The sequence below is a fragment of the Musca domestica genome, unplaced genomic scaffold, assembly GCF_030504385.1.
Source record: "Musca domestica strain aabys unplaced genomic scaffold, Musca_domestica.polishedcontigs.V.1.1 59, whole genome shotgun sequence".
Classification (NCBI taxonomy): Eukaryota; Metazoa; Arthropoda; class Insecta; order Diptera; family Muscidae; genus Musca; species Musca domestica.
This window is the reverse complement of record NW_026712362.1, coordinates 203,320-220,967: the sequence shown is the minus strand read 5'-3', so window position 1 is coordinate 220,967 and position 17,648 is coordinate 203,320. Positions and strand designations below refer to the sequence as shown.

Below are 17,648 nucleotides of genomic sequence, written 5' to 3'. Positions count from 1 at the left end.
TTTAAAGCTGTAAGTTTGAAAAAATACTTTAATGGCGGTTAGCACCTTAGTTCAGAAAACTCTATGAAAACTTTTTAAAGAGTTAGGAAATACCTCTTATAAAAGATATGGTAAGAAACATCATTCTTCTTTGAAGTACGGGCACATTTTTCGATAAATTTGGTACGAAATGTTACTACAGCATCAGAGAAGCCGATTTGTGTCCGAATGCTTTTGCCGAAAATACAATTGCATAAAGAATTATTCCTTTCTATACTCAAATCAGGCCAACATTTCTTTACCAAATATTTCAATAAAAAAATCCTAGAAATCGGATATTCAATCGAATTTTTTAAATCCACTTAGTTCGGTCTTAGGCATAGGAAAATTCATTGGGGCTTAGGAACCTAAATATGTGACGCGGATCTCAGTTCCGTACCCAACACGGCAGAACAATTGTTATTATTTAAGAGCTTAATGAATTTCTGTCTTGGAAAAAATCAAAACCAACAAAAAATCAGACCGAAAAAATATCAGACCGATGCTGATGGGTTTGAGGGAAGAAGTTGAGGAAGGAAGTATATGATGTTAAAATTGAAATCTAACTGTAGGAGACATAAGGGTTGGGGTAAACTTGCATGTTAACAGCGAATTATAATTCATTTTTGTTGTGTTTTTAAACACCAGAATAATTTACTTACTACAAAATAGGATTTCTGTACTTGCCATTGCATTAATTTAATGTTTATTATCCAAATCCCAACAGTCCATTCCACTTATCTTAAAAAAAATTCACCCAAAATGCTACCTTGAAATGAAATGCAAAAAAGGTGAATAGGTTAACTTAATAAATGAATTAGCCACTTACCCGCTAATGTATCGCATCGGGCCCCAACGCTTGGTAAACCACTTTTTCATAATCTTCTGTTAACTGTTTTCGTAATTTCCTTTAAATTTGGGAACAACTCCTACAAAGCTATAATTTTGAACAACAACAAACAAACATGACTGTCTTTTTTATAAGTTTTCAATTATTTCAAATTTAACTCACTAATGCATTGCCTTGAATATGGGACCCTAACGGTTGGGAAGCAATTTCATCATAACCTTTGCAACTATTTCGGTTTAATTCCAGCACAATGTCTTCTAATCTGCATATTTTGTGCAAAGAGGAAATGATACTCTCCTTTATTAAGTTTTCTATTCAATCCTTCAATAGAATTTTTCAATGGGATGTCGAATTTTTTCCAAAAAACTGCTTAACTTATTGGAAACTACCTCTTTCTTCTGCAGAAACTCATAAAGAGGAAAAGACCTTACTAAGCGCGCCAATTTAAGAACCAATCCACTATTTAAAATAACGGCGTTAATCACAAATGGAACATATGCAAATCATTGAAGATTGATAACACACACTCATCTGTCAATCACTGTAAAATAATTCTTGATATTGCAAACAGATGTTTATGTCAAGAGAGGAGAAAGAGAGAACACCAATAAGGTCCCTCAAAGGACGCACGGAATAAGGGAAAATATTCAAAAAGTAAACGATTCCTTAAAAAAAGGAAAAATCTATTAATTTATTGTCCAATATGAATAACAACCTAACAAATAATGCTGGTGGTGGCGGTGGTGCCACAACACCCGGTGGAACAGTGGTCAATGTCGAAGAAAATGTCTCGCTGCTTTCGGAAATCTCCGATATTATGCGTAGCTTTGGTGACAGTGACCAGCCGCGAATGGAAAGTGTTAAGCTGGTGGAACACATACTACAGCAACAGCTGCGAGGAATGTTCAACGAGGCCTCCTTGGTGGCGATGAAACGTAAAAATAATCCTTGTCCCTCACAGGCAGACTTCGAGTTCCTCATGCGCAATCATCCGGTGAAAATTGCTCGTATGCGTAAACATTTAAAGGATATGAGAATCCTTAAGAAATTCTTAAGTATACGCACAGGAAGACCACAAGATTTTATGGAAGATTTAGATCAACAGGACTCCGATGAGGAATTGGGCATTGATGTACCCGAGATGTACGATGAAGATCGGACTAGGAGACTTTTCCGAGCTGATCGCATATCACAGATATTAAGTGGCCAACAATATTTGGAATTCAATGAGGCTCGCAAAACTTCGTTCTATTGTCGTCATGGGGAGAAAATCAAAAATAAATTTCGTCGTTTCCTTGATCTTCCGGCTGATTTGAGAATACCCACAACCACAATGAATATATTGGCATATTTTGCTCATGAAACGATTGCGGTTATTGTGGATTATGCCATATTGACTCGATTGAATTCATCGAATCGTATTACGGAGCCGTTTAGTCGTGTCACCTCAACGGGGGCATCACCGGCCATGATGCACATTTGTCCCGAGGTCACCCAGGGTCGTGGCATGGAAGTTGTTAAACCCATAAGTGTCCAGGAAATTCACGAGGGAATAAGACGTTTCCGTCAAATGACCAGCAAAAAGGTGGGCTTCTATAGAAGTACATGCGATACGGATTTTCGACGCTCCTTTTTGGCATTGTAAGGCGTGGTGTTTGCAAGACAGTAGGTATTTTACTCTTTTTATAAATTCTCAATATTTGAATGAATTTAATACTGGTAGATTTTAATTATTTTAGCTGATTGGATACTCGAAAAAAAATAGTTTTAAGTTTTGGAATTAAAAATAAATGAAAATAAAAAAATATTAATGGATACTTTTCCATTATTTTTGTGGCTCTATACGACTCTCAAATGGAAAATCTCATTTATAATGGAGCGTTGCAGAGTATGTCATTCCAAGATTCATATTCCGAAGAATAGGTGACGCCTAGGGTTCTCTTCCGAAGAGCAGATGACGCCCTGGGCCATCTTCCGAAGAGCAGATGACACTTAGAGTCATCTTCCGAAGAGCAGATGTCACTTAGAGTCATCTTCCGAAGAGTAGATGACGCCTAGGGTCATCCACCGAAGAGAAGATGACGCCTAGGATCATCTTCCGAAGAGTAGATGACGCCTAGGGTCATCTTCCGAATAGTAGATGACGCCGAGGATCATCTTCCGAAGAGTAGATGACGCCTAGGGTCATCTTCCGATGAATAGATGACGACTTGGGTCATCCACCGAAGAGTAGATGACGACTTGGGTCATCCACCGAAGTGTAGATGACGCCTAGGTCACCTTCCGAAGTGTGGATGGCGCCCAGGGTCATCTACGCTAAAGTAGATGACGTCTAGTTTCATCTACGGTAGAGTAGGATTAGCTATGGTATAGTAATTGGTTTAAAATAAATGAAAAGTTTTTAAATTTAATATTGATTTCTTGAAATAAAACAAAATATTTGTAAAATATTCTAAAACAAATTTGAAAAAAAACTATTACAAATATTTAAATAAATATCATTCATTCATCAGTGACTTCTTCTTCAACCATAATGGTAAATACTTCCTCTTCTTCGTTGGGCGTTAAAGTTTCTTGATAGTCTATCGTGCCACCTGCCAATTGTACTTCTCTTCTATGAGCTTTGGTCAACTCATGCTGTTTCATATGATGTTGCAAGCGAAAATCTTTATTACAATATTCGCAACGATATAACTTCACTTCGGCATGTATTAGCTTGTGTTTCTTTAGCGAGTGGCCATAACTAAAGGCCTTGCCGCAAACATCACAGATATAGGGTTTTAGGCCCTGGTGGACACTAAAGAAAAGAGAAGAATATAAATATTTTTTTTTGTTGCTGATAAAGTGACTTTCGAACTTACGCTTCATGGGCTTTCTTCACAGACTCATAGTAAAATGTGCGGGAACAATATTCACATTTATGCGGTTTACCTCCACTGTGGGAGAACATGTGTTTACGCAGTAATTCCCTCATGTGAAACTTCTTATCACACAATCTGAAAAGAGAATAAATAAGAAATTAAAATACCTTGAAGATAAATGATGCCTGGAACTTACTCGCATGAATATTTTGGCCGTTTATCATGACGCTGACGATGTTCCATCATGCGACCCCGCTTAGAGAAAACATTTCCACAAATATCACATATATAGGCATGACTACCATCTTCTCTGGGCTTCCCGCGACGTCGTGAATTCAAGGGCTTTACATGCAATTCATCAACACCATCTACTTTTAAATCGATTTCAATTGATTCGACTTTTTCCCTATCACCACAACTTTCATTCTCTTTTCCTTTTCTGGCAAGTTTCGGTTGTACTTCATTTTCCTCACATAGGGAGTTATCCTTAACAATTTCAATTGTTGTCTTACTCTCTTTTAATTTGGAACATTTTCGTTTTTTCTTTGGCGTATTGTGACCAAGCTCTTGATTTTGCAGCACCTCATCCTCAATGCTTTGCTGTATCACATCGATTTCATGCTCTGAGATAATTGATGTTATTTCCATTTCTTCATCATCGTAATTATGGTCATTATCACCTTCATTTTCGCTATTGGAACAAAATTCTTCTTGATTAAAATCATTTTCTTCATATTCTAAGTTTTCTGTGCGAGGTTCTTCTTTGTTGTTTTCCTTTGCTTCCATTTCTTCTTCATTTCGCCTCTCTAGATTGTCCCCCGAGTTCCTAGCATCTGTACTATGTTCTATTACAACATTTTCTACATAGGTACTGGCTTCTTCCTCGCAGTTTCGGGGACTAGCCAGTGTTCTCGCAGCCTCCTCATTTTTAATTATTACAACTTCTTTTTGAGGTTCACTCGTCTGAGGTAATGTTTCATTCTTCTCCACTTCCTCATCCTGCTGATGAGGTTTTTTGATTTCTCCCACATAGGACATCAGAATTTCATGGCTCTGCAGAGCCTTTTCGCGAAATTCAAACGCCATACTCAGGGACATTTCACAGTTCTTACAAATAGTCTTTGGCAACATTGTGTGTTTATCTTCCTGCAAATAGCCAATCATAATAATTGAAATCCACCCATTTCCACTAATATTTATTACTTACCTGTTCCACCTCTATTCCCGTGACTTTGAGCAACATTTCATACGGTGGCTCATCTTCTTCGTCCACTGGTTTGTACAGCGAACGCAATTTCTTGGCCTTGCCCAAACAAATTCGACAGCAGTTGGCAGTCAGCTCACACAGCATGATGAAACAGGTTTTTATGGGTTAGTTTAATTCTAAGGATTAGTATTTGTTTGTTTTAATAATGAGTCTCCAGCTAGATTTCCATTGTTTACAAGTGAGGATGTCGTCTGACTTGTTCAGAGTTGTCAAAAGTACCCGAAGTAATCGTATACCAAAATTGGGTACTTGTTGGTTTATTACAGCTGCTTGTTTTTTGTGACATATGTCAGCTGTTTGATGCGCAGAGTTGTATTTGCTTGTTTGTTGGCGATTCACATTAGTTGTGTTTTTCTACAAAGTAAAAATGTACAAACTTGTGTGTACGAAAATTGTTGAAACTTGTAAAAGAAGAATAAGGGTGTTTAAATACATCTCTTTATCTCTACACAACGTAAATACATCTCTAACATAAAAAATAGATTTATATTCAGTTAAAGTTGTATTTAATTGTCGATAAAGAATATTTGTAGTACTTACTATTAAAAGGTAAGGTCATGGTGGAAGAATACAGGGAACATTGATGTCTCAAAATTTTTTAAATTTTTTTCAAGAATAAGTAGATTTTAAAAAGTTTTCTTATACGACACCAATCGAAGGCTGTTTATGATATGCAATTTTCAACAATTTTTACAAATTTGAATAATTTTTCATTCGAAATTTTCAATTTCTTTTATTTTTTAATAAAAGTCGAGACATTTCATTTGTTTTCCCACTTGTTAATTCATTTTAAAAATGAGGAAAATATCAAATAAATGAAAAAGCATATCATTTCGAAAATAAACTAACAAACTAATTTACATATGACTCATAATTTTTGCTATCACACACTTGCATATGTTTTTTTATTTTCTCTGAGTACACTGTGATTGCATTTAATAAATATGTTTATACTTTATGGATAAATTTTTGCGCAAATTTAAGTTTATATATTTGCACATAACAAACGAACAAGACTTTTGAATAAATTGTATTTTTCCGATGAAAATAGTGCTCGCTGTGATCGAAAAAGGACGTATGCACTTTACTCGTGTATTTTGCAACTTCTATGTATGGAAAATTTGATGTAAAACACTTATCGTGTGATGGCAGCTTAAGAAATCGGCTGGCTTCTTTGTAAAATGAGTTTTAGGTTGAATTTGTTAATTGTTTACCCTAAGCAACACATTTAACATTTCATGGGTAGTCTTGACCGTTTTACATTTTTATTAGTTTTGACATTCCTACAAGTTTCCCGTTTACGTACATTCTGAGCAAAGCTAATCTCTCAGTGCGAAGTTACCATTTTTCTCTTTTACTAATATTACAATCAAGGTACAATTAAGTAAAGATAGCCTCATTTTAAATCAGCCTTTCCAGCCCTGCATTTTCTATAATTCACCTTGTCAAACTTCACTGTTTAAAAATAGTACCCATCTCTGATTTTATACATACATATCCAACGGAATCATAGCATTTCCGAACAGGCTGCAACTGTGTACCATGATAGAAGCATATAGGTAGTTGCATCGATTTGTAAAAATTGTTTAAAATTGGATATCATAACAACCCACGATTAGCGTCGTATAAGAAAATATATAAAAATATAATTAATTCTGTCAAAATATTTTAAAAATGTTGACATATTAATGTTGCCAAGCGTTGATGCATATATTTGTATGCCTCTACCATGCTGTGTGCATTACCCAAAACGCTTTCATATACGCTCCATATAACCGTCAAATATTAATGGCATTTAGGTGTCAATGTCCTTAATATTGTGACGCAATATTCGAGGCTGACTAACAAGTACTTACAAAATATTTTCATTTTCTTTTTAATTTTTAAAGCCTTTATTTAATTTCTTGTTATTTTTACTTTTAAAAGGGTGTTTTAAATTAAAGCAACAAAAAATAACAATTTTCGCTTAAAACCCTTTTTTTCTAAACATATCTATATAAAGAATGCAATCCGATTTGGCAATTAAAATATGCAGGCAGAAAGTAAATGAAACAAACACATTCAAGCTTGTAAGCTGTATTTCAATTTATGTTTTGAACAGTGTTTAAAAATCACAAAAAAAAGGTAAAATAAAAATGAACTGTCAAACCAATTTTAAAATTGAAATTTTTGAATGAAAATTTATTCATATTTCTAAAAATTGTTGAAAAACATATATCATAACAACCTCGTATAAGTTCTTTTACCATGTGTCAAGTCAAAGATGCTTAACTTTTCCATGCGGATGATTATCAGACGATAAGGTTTTTACATACTTAGTGTCAAGTTTCTCATATGTAGAAGTTGCACAGATCGTGTGATACATGGACGAAATTTCAGTTGTGAAATATATGAGCAAAGTACAAACCATGGTCGAAAAATACAGATAGATGCATCAACGCTTGGGAACATTGATATGTCAAAATATTTTAGATGTCTTTTCAAATATAAGTAGATTTTTATGTGTTTTCTCATACGACGTCATTCGAAGGTTATTATAATACGCGTTTTCAACAATTTTTACAAATTGAAATAATTTTTCATTCAACATTTTCAATTCCAAAATTGGTTTGACAGTTCATTGTCCCAGCAGCTGAGTCGATGCGTCTACCTATATTCCTCTACCATGTTACAAACATACTTTTTCGATCACAGCGAGCCCTATTTTCATTGGAAAAAAAGTGTTGTTTGTTTCATGGTAAATTTAAGAAGGTAAAGTCATTTGAAATAAGCATTTCCATGTCTGCATTTTCTGTAATTTTCCTCATCAAATTTCAGTGCACAAAAACAGGTTTCCATCTCTGATTTGTGTGTATACAATGGATTTGCAAATATAAATTTTGACAATGAGATGTTGTCAAATGAATATTTTTTTAAAAAATTTGTAATCATATGATTGCATGACTTTACCTTCTTAATTCTACCATGATTTTATCCATAAAGTATTATAATTGTTATATAAAATTCAATATGGTCATAATGTAATCAAACTAAATAAAAACATATGCATATGTGGGATACCCAAAGTTATGAGTCATATGTAAAATGGCAACTTTGACATATACACGATAAAACACATGGATAATAAAAGTAATTGCACATATGTAAAATTCATTCCGTCTGATAATGCTTTTAACCCTACATTTCTTGGCTTTCAGGGGAATATAATCATCGTGGTCGAAGGAGAGCTTCAAATGTACAAGCATGGTAAAATTAAGAAGGTAACGTCATGCAATCAATGTATGAAATGTTCACAACATTTCATTGTCAAAATATTTATTTACAATTTCATTTTTATATATACACATAACAGAGATGGGAACCTGTTTTCGATTAAGTTAAATTTGACAAGGTAAATTACAGAAAAATGCAGAGCTGGATGTTATTATTATTTTAAATGAGGTTACATTAATTTAATAACATGGGTACAACCATGGTACAATAAAAAGGTACGGTAGAGTTAATAGCTGATTACAATTTTTTTCTAAGGGTCTAAGTACATAAGAAGCTTGAAGTCATGGCTAGGCATATTTTGTGACATTTCATAAAGGGATTACAGAGCCGCACTAAAATCCAGCCGTCGTTTTCCATTATAATTTGACATTAATATGCCTAGCCATGACTTCAAACTTGTTATGTACTTAAGTGTGCCCGACTCCTACCAATTTTGTGTATATATTAATTGTTTTGAAACATGAAAAACAAATATTTTTAAAAACAATGATTAGAAGACACATGAATTGCGGCTCGCGCATTAAAGCTATTAACCAGTATAGCCATGAAATTGAAAGATAGAACAGTTAGGATCATATTTTTGAGACAAAAATCCAGACATTTTAATCATTTCTCGCGGTATTTAACTCTTTTTAAAAATGAGGAAAAAATATAAAAAAAAAATGAAAACACTAATTTTGAATGAGTCTGACAAGAAGCGGCTGTATTTCTGTAGTTTTACGAAGCTGTTCTACCTCCTTATTGTACCATAGTTACAACTAGAAGCACTAGAACAAGAATTTAACAAAGCACTATAACTATGCAGTGTAAATGCAATATTAGAAGACAAGTCTTGTCCATCACAGGTACGCTGCTTCAATTTTTATTGGGATAAAATAACTTGTGTTCCATCACTTTTTTAGTAGTAAAACTAGCAGAAGAGAGAACAGTACGAAATGCCATTCTCATTTAGGTGTGCTCAAAAAATAAGGGAACGGAAAATTAGTAGAAATGCGATAAAATGTCAACATTCAAAATTCCAAAAGAAAACAATCTAAATCGGACTGGTGAAACCTTACTGAAATGGACGCCAAAATTTAAAAAAATGAGTATTGAAAATAAGTTAAAATTATAATTATTTTTGAATGCTGTTTATTTAGAAAGTTTTGTTTTCAGAATGCGTTGAAGGGTATTTAGAGGTGGAATTTTCTCAAATCCCAACGCCAGAGAAGCTGACATGGTTGGGGGAGCCGGTTAAATTAATGTTAAGTCTAGAAGACTTATTGCCACAAGTTGGGAAGACAGCCAACATAAAAAATAAAAAGAAAATGTTCGCAGTAATAAGCGAACATCTTTGATTTTAAGCTTAATTTTTCAATTTACCTTTCACTAATTTTGCACTGATTTCCAATACGTTTACTTCGTCTGATTCCTCATTCAACCAGTCCTCTTCACTGCTGGAATCTTCCAAAAGTGAATACAACAGTTGCTCCATATTTTCTCTTTTTGTTTTTTGCACGACAGATATTAGTTTTTCTTTAGTTTTTAAGTTTATCTTTTTTCTTTACATTTGTTGTCACGCGCGAACATTGAAATGTATCAATACATTTTTCAACCTTGTTAGCCCTGTCAATTAAATGTCAAATTTACAATTTGCACATTTCTGCTCGGCCAAATTCATGTAGCTAAAACAAGCAGAAATGAGCACCACTCAGCGCCATTTTTTCTCGAGAGAGTTGCAAGTTTTGCTAGTTTTTGGAGTACGGGAAACTGTTGTAGCAGAATTAGCACTAATTAGTTCTGGAACACAACTATTATTATCTGTATTGGATAAGGTGTAAAAATTGAATACTTCGGTCGACTACATCGTATTAACATTTTCTAAAAATTATCAGATAACTTATATAAAGTGAAGGAAGTACCAAATATAGTCCAAATCTGTCACGTCGCAATATTTATATCATATTTATTTAGGCCCGACAATTTCCATTCCTTTGGAACCTAATCCGTTTAGGGTCAGCAATTTCAATAATTATAGCAGAAGTCAAATTATATAAATAATCGAACATTGGCTGAGGGTATACATCTGTCGGCAAAACCAACTGATACTTTTTAACTTGTTTTATCATATCTTAGATATGTCTAGCCAGTGGGCAAGGGTCACTTATTCTCTGGCTATGCTAAATATCCAATATAATTTTGCTAAGACATATATGTGATAGCCTATGTGGTAATTTTGAGGTAGATTGAGGTATATAATTGATGTAATGGACTGATATGGGTGTGATGTCGGCATGTTTGTGACATTCTCATAAATTTCATGGCAGATTTGTATCGTTGTACCAATTTATTCTTTGTCTTATTTGGGCGCCAATATTGATCAGTTGCAATTAATTGGTTCTTCTTTAACTTTGGGTGCTCAGAGAAGATATTCCCCAACCATCTACACTGTGCGAATTCATAGAGGTATTTAAGATTACTCACTCACCCACACACACACACAAGAGCACAAAATAACAGCTATAACTGAGAATGAGAATATTTTTGAGATGTGTTGATTATATATCGCAAAACACCACATCGTATCTATTACGAACAACATCGCTATAAATACGAAGACTTTTGTCGATTATAAGTGTGTGTGTATGAATAATACTTAGACAACGAAAGCCGGAAACGGAAACAACCACGAACAAGCATGAAAGTGTGTGTGTGTGTGGAATGTGGGCCCCGCACATGTTGGCCGGGCAAAGCATTCAAGGCTGCCACTGAAGTGGTGCTGGTGGTGGTTCGCCTTTCATTCATTCATCGTCTTGATTTTATGGCTGTTCTCTTAGCAGTCGTCTCATTGCTACCTTCATTCCAAAACACCCATGGACTTGGGACAACAATTTGTTGAAAGTGAATGCGGAGTAGGCAAACCCAATCATCAATGCGCCAGCGAAACAGTAAAACCATTCGCCATCTACGTCTATACTGCAATTATGAAAAGTGTTTCGAGTATCGCAGGAGGAAGAAGGCAACACTTTCGGCCGATTGTGTGTGTGTGTGCATGTGTGAACAATAACACTTTCTCTCCTTTTGAACACCCTGGCCAATGTTTCAGTTCAGTTTTGTTTTCATTTCACCCACATAGCAACCCACACACGCACACACACACATGGATTCACAGGATATTTCTACTCTCCTTGTTCTAGGTCCCTGAAATTATGAATTTTAATTTTTCATATTTCGAAAACTGCATGTTGCCTCGAATCTCGTTCTTATCTTAAGATTTTCTCCGCACTTCATTTGCATTTATATTATGGTGGACTCCTTGAAACGCTCCGTTCTATTGTCAGACTTTCTAGCGTCCATTGTCTCGTTTACCCCTACTGGCCATAACACTCAGTCAGTTAGTCATTGTAGCTGATGCTGTAGTTGTTGTTTTCGTTGTTGTATGGATAAAAAAAAAAAAAACTCAGCAGCGTTTTGTCCATTAAAACATTTTAACTACCGAAATGCCTTGGGGTCAGACTGCGCCAACTACACTTAGTGCTGTTGTTGTTTGACAACCTACGAGAAGAAGAAAAAGAAGAAGAAGCAGCAGCAAAAAACGAAAACAATGGAGAAACAGAAAAAAATATCAAATGTTTGTTTAAAAGATTTAGTCCAATAGTTGCTCCTTATGTGTTGTTGTTGCTGTTGTTTTTCAGGACCACAGGAAGTTAGTTTATAAAGCAAATTAGGAGGACTATTTAAATAGCTGTGTGTATAAATATATACATATGTGTGTGTATGTATGCTCATGTGTTCATAATTTTTGACAGCACGTGTCATTAGCCTGAGGTAGCATTAGAAGACCTTCAACATATCTCCTAAAGGATAGAGGAACATCAACAATTCTATTTTTTATACGGAAACCTTTTGCAAATAGAATACATTAAAATATGCGACTTTAATAGGCATCCCATTGATGGCAGATCTTCATCTATGCTCTGTTCCAGAACATCCAAGAATCTACCATGCAAGCACATAAAGAGTTTTTTGGCTGGCTAAAGCCTTTGAAAAAAATCAAAGGAGTGTAGAGCCAAAATCGAACTAAGTTACCCTAAGACGCCTTTGTGCCTCTACGAAAAAGCCAGCCGATGACTTAAGCCAGTCAGAGAAGCTAAGGCTAAAAGCTAGAAGACTAAGGCTAGAAATACATAAAGAGCATATTTAGCTGGCTTAAGTCATCGGCTGGCTTCTTCGTAGATGAACAAAGGAGGTTTAGGTTGACTTAGTTCGATTTTGGCCCTAGGCTCCTTTGTTCATTTCCGAAGAAGCCAGCCGATGACTTAAGCCAGCCAGAAAAGCGTTTTATGTATTTCCACCCTAAGGCTGAAAATACATAAAGCGCATATTTGGCTGGCTTAAGTCATCGGCTGGCATCTTCGTAAATGAACAAAGGAGTTTTAGGTTGACCTAGTTCGATTTTGGCCCTAGGCTCCTTTGTTCATTTCCGTAGAAGCCAGCCGATGACTTAAGCCAGCCAAATAAGCGCTTTATGTATTCCCAGCTTAAGGGTGGAAATACATAAAGAGCTTACCTGGCTGGCTTCTTCGGAAATTATCAAAGGAGCCTAGGACCAAAATCGAACTAATTCAACCTAAAACTCCTTTGTTCATCTACGAAGAAGCCAGCCGATGACTTAAGTCAGCCAAATATGCTCTTTATGTATTTCCAGCTTAAAATTTTGCATACATGCATAGTTTACCAGTAGGCAGGTTAGGTTCGTAAATGGGCTATGTTGGTCCAGTTTTCATATACCTCCCGATATTCGGGTTTTTCATGATTTTAGCGAAATTATTTACTGAAATTATTTCAAATTTGGCATTTGCAGTCCGTAATGGGTACTACAGCCTAAGACAGAAAATTGTCTGTGCAGGTCCAAGTCTTCGTATTGCCCTCATATAACGGTACCTCCCGATATTCGGTATTTTGATGATTTTAGCGACAGTATTTACCGGAATTATTTCAAATTTCATATTTAAAGTTCGCAATGGTTACTACAACCTATGGGAAAAAATTCGTATGCAGGTTCACGTATTCGTATAGCCCCCATATAACGGTACCCGCCGATATTCGGTATTTTCATGATTTTAGCGAAATTATTTCAAATTTGGTATTTGAAGTTCGTACTGGGTACTACAGCCTATGACAAAAAATCCAGTAAGGAGGTCCGCGTCTTTGTATATCCCCCATATAACGGTATATCCCTATATTCGGTATTTTGATGATTTTAGCGACATTATTCATCGGAATTGTTTCAAATTTGGTATTTGAAGTTCGTAATGGGTACTACAGCCTATGACAAAAAATTTCGTAAGCAAGTCCACGTGTTCGTATAGCCTCCATATAAAAGTTCTCATTTAAGTTCCTTCCAAATGGTGTAGGGTATTAAAAGCTGATTTTTTACCTGTTTTAATTTATTTATCCTTTGTATATACACAAATCGGGGATGGGGACCTTCTGTTCTATGCAATTGAAAATTACAGGAAATGAGGAACTGGGAATTTTTATTTCAAATGACTTTACCCTCTTGATTCTACAATGCAATCTACTAGGTTTGCATTTCTTTCCGGATAACATTTCGTATTCATAGTAACATTTTTAGATTCTTACAGGTACAAGAACAGCGAACTTGTCTTCTATAAATAATGGTCTGAAATATGTCTTATGTTAACTCAAAACCTTGGTAAAATTACAAAGGTGAAGTCATTTCAAATAAGCATTCCCATCTCTGCATTTTCTGTAATTTAGGCTCTCATCTCTGATTTATGAAAAGACAATGGATTTATAAAAATTAATTTTGACAATGAGATATTGGCAAATGAATAATTTTGAAAAAAATTGCCGAACCTCACCTTCTTAATTCTACCATGCTCAAAACCTTTCCTGTGGGAATGCTGGGTATTATGTGTCACGATGGCACTATTTTTGTCTAGTATTTATAAAGCCGCCATCGGACGATAAAGGTTTTACATACAGAGTGAGATTAAAAAAAAACTGCAACAAAATCGAACACCATAATTTTCATTTTTTTTTTTTTAATTTATTGAATAAAAGCAAAGAATATCGGAAATAGCATCAAATTTTAGAATAAGTTTAGATTTCTGCGAATTGGTCACCTTTGGCACGAATTATGGCCTCAAACGGACAATGAAACCGTTACAGGCTGCCCGAATGTTGCTCTGCGGTATTTTAGCCCATTCCCGGCGAAACGCTTGCTTGAGATGATCGGCTCTTTGGTATTTTTTAGTGCCAACCATGCTTTCCAAAATACTCCAGACACAATAGTCAAACGGATTGGTATCCGGAGATTTTGGTGGACATTGTGCGCTGGAAATGAAGCGAAGAACCTCATTTTGTAACCATTCTTGGGTGGCGTGTGCTGAATGCGATGGTGCGAAGTGCTGTTGGAATGTCCAAGGTCTGCGGCCAAAATGTTTTCGTGCCCAAGGCCTTAATACACCCTTCAGAATATTTTCGCGATAATATTGGGCATTTATTGTGATGCCACGGTCGTTTAATATAAGCGGAGACCGACTATCGGCTGTTATGGCGGCCCACACCATCAACATGGCCGGCGCTTGAGTTCTGGTGGCCAACCGAAGGTGTACATTTTCAGCTGACCTCTTTAGCAAGTAAACACGTTCATTTTGTTTGTTTACAAACTGATGAACAACGAATGTTTTCGGAATGTCATCGGAGAAAATCAAACTCGGCAGTTCACCACTTTCGGCCAAGCGAAGCAACTCTTTAGCTCTTTTGAGTCTATTCTCTTTCAGTTGCGGTGCGGTGTAAGTTCTTGTACTTTTTGGAATTTCAATGGCTTTACCCCGAGCCTATTTTTCAATATTTGCCGAATAGAATATTGCGATATGTTCAGCTCTCGAGCCATTTTTCGGCCACTGCGACGCGGGTTTTGATCAAGTCGCTTCTTTACTTTTCGAACCATTTCTGTTGATGTTGCTGTCCACATCCACTTCCTTCACATCAGGCTACGCTACCAGTATCATGGTAACGAGCGATGGTACGAGACACAAAAGATTTATTCACATTTAAATGCTGCGGTGCTCTAATGATAGCCACTTTTGGTTTTCCAGCCAAATATAAAGAAATCACACTATCCCGCTTGAATTCCATCACGAATAACTTTTTTTCTGGAAAATTCTCACCAAAATGCTTTTGTACGCTTGTAAACAATATAATGAACTGTCACTGGAATAATTTTAACAGTTGTCGGACAAGTGGCTTAGAAATGACAGCAGTCTGAAGTTGGTTGCAGTTTTTTTTTCTCTCACCCAGTATACACTTTGTGGAATCTAAAATGTATATTTCGAGGTGTTACAAACGGAATGACATACTTAATATACCCTCCATACCATGGTAGAAGAATACAGGTAGAAGCATCAAAGCTTGGGAGCATTGAAATGTCAAAATTTTGTAAATGTTTCCTCGGTAATAAATAGATTTGTGTAAGTTTTCCTACAAGACGTAAATTGGAGGAATATTATGATATGCCTTTTTAAGAATTTTTACAAATTTGAATAATTTTTCATTCAAAAATTTCAATTCCAAAACTGGTTTGACAGCTCATTGTCCCAGCAGCTGTGTCGATGCGACTACATGTATTCTTCTACCATGCTCCATACTATGGTGATACCATGGTACAATAAGGAGGTAGAACAGCTTCGTAGCTACTATAGAAATACAGCTCTGAGGCTATGCCCGCTTTCTGTCAGAATTATTCAAAATTATATGCAACAAGTTTTTTTTTTTTTAAATGACTTAAATAAAGTGAAATATGAATGAAGTGCCTGGCTTTTTTTTTTAATTTGATCCAGAGTGTATAATTTTTCAATTCCATTCCTAAAATGGTTAATATCTTCAAAGCGGGCCCCACAATTTACGTTTCTTCCAATCATTGATTTTGAAAATATTTTGTTTTTATTTTTCAAAACAATAAATACATACACAAAATTGGCAGAAGTCGGGCATACTCAGAAAAAAATTGTAATCAGCTGGTAGCTATATCTTACCGTTTTATTGTACCATGGGTGATACCCTCCAATGTTGCCATTTGTAGCTGACAGCAGTGTTGTATTTTCATGTTTGTTTCCTCAAATCGGATTTATTTAATGTACACATTGGCAGGGAATGTATAATTTAAAAAAAAAAAAAAATTGTGCCTTATTAATTCTATCATTGTTTTGCCCATTGGCAGAAGTCGGACAAAATTGGCAGAAGTCGGACAAAATTGGCAGAAGTCGGACACATTTAGAAAAAAATGTAATCATGTGGTAGCTCTACCTTACCTCTTTATTGTACCATGGTTTTGCCTTGCTAGGGCGAAGATTATATGTTTATGGTTTTATTTGTTTTTTTTTTTTTGCCCCCCTCACCTCATTGAATTAATGTTTTTGCAAAATGTAAAATAATCCGATATGACTTTTTATACCCTACACCACATAGTGGTAAGGGTATTATGTCTTTGTGCATTTGTTTGTAACATGGAGAAGGAAACGAGATAGACCCATAGTTACTTTTGAGAACCTTCATAGAATCACTTTCTGAGTCGATTTATGCATGTCAGTCCGTCCGTCCGTCCGTCCGTCTGTCCATATATTCTTGTGAACAAAATGCAGGTCGCATTTATTATTCGATTGAGATGAAATTTTCCAAACAATATTTTTTTGGCCCAAGGACGAACCCTATTGAAATTGGTGAGAATCGGATCAAATTTAGATATAGCTCCCATATATATCTTCATCCGATTTCGGGTTAAATGTGCACCAAATATCCACTATCAGTCCAAATTACCTGAATTTTGGCACACCCAACCGAGTTCGGCCTAGAAGCAAGTATATCAAATTTGGAGAAAATCGGTTCAGATATAGCTATAGCTCCCATATATATCTTTCATCCGATTTGGTGTTTAAGCCTCTCACATTCGTAATATGCACTCCACAAGAATGATATTTGGTACCAGATATAAGATACAGCCCAGAAATAGCTGTTTGTAATTTTATCGAAATCGGTTCAGATTTGGATATATATCTTCATCCGATTTCGGGTTAATTGTGCACCAAATGGCCGATATAAGACCAAATGAACTGAATTTTAGTACATCGGACCAAATTCAGCCTAGAAGCAAGTATATCAAATTTAGTGAAAATCGGTTCAGATATAGATATAGCAACCATATACATGTTTCATCCGATTTAGAGTTTTAGTCCCACACATTCGTAATATTCACTCCACAACCGTGATATTTGGTACCAGGTATTAGATGGAGCACAGGAATAGCTGTTTTAAATTTTATCGAAATCGGTTCAGATTTGGATATAGCTCTCATATATATCTTCATCCGATT

At 35.5% G+C, this 17,648-nt stretch overlaps 3 protein-coding genes across 3 annotated transcripts in view; 1 reads left to right on the top strand and 2 right to left on the bottom strand.

Annotated features, from left to right (window-relative positions):
* Positions 1-17,648, bottom strand: part of LOC101890434 (beta-galactosidase) — a 267,558-nt gene that overhangs the window by 191,904 nt on the left and 58,006 nt on the right. The gene's annotated exons all lie outside the window — the stretch shown is intronic.
* LOC101891410 (transcription initiation protein SPT3 homolog) lies at positions 1,274-2,710 on the top strand. Its single transcript, XM_005184997.4, has one exon. It carries the CDS (start codon positions 1,572-1,574, stop codon positions 2,511-2,513), a length of 942 nt encoding a protein of 313 aa, XP_005185054.1. The 5' UTR covers positions 1,274-1,571; the 3' UTR covers positions 2,514-2,710.
* Positions 3,249-5,264, bottom strand: LOC131805625 (putative zinc finger protein 735). The gene is made up of 4 exons (XM_059129020.1): positions 4,937-5,264; positions 3,926-4,875; positions 3,730-3,864; positions 3,249-3,665 (listed from the first exon to the last, which is right to left on the bottom strand). Exons 1-4 carry the CDS (start codon positions 5,078-5,080, stop codon positions 3,371-3,373), a joined length of 1,524 nt encoding a protein of 507 aa, XP_058985003.1. The 5' UTR covers positions 5,081-5,264; the 3' UTR covers positions 3,249-3,370.

What these genes read in the sequence shown, in the direction of transcription:
- LOC101891410 (XM_005184997.4), top strand. Translation starts at nt 1,572, where the DNA reads ATGAATAACAACCTAACAAATAATGCTGGTGGTGGCGGTGGTGCCACA.
- LOC131805625 (XM_059129020.1), bottom strand. Translation starts at nt 5,080, where the DNA reads ATGCTGTGTGAGCTGACTGCCAACTGCTGTCGAATTTGTTTGGGCAAG. An exon ending in CGGGAATAGAGGTGGAACAG is followed by an intron (nt 4,876 to 4,936) that starts GTAAGTAATAAA and finishes GGCTATTTGCAG; the next exon opens with GAAGATAAACACACAATGTT. An exon ending in CGGCCAAAATATTCATGCGA is followed by an intron (nt 3,865 to 3,925) that starts GTAAGTTCCAGG and finishes TTCTCTTTTCAG; the next exon opens with ATTGTGTGATAAGAAGTTTC.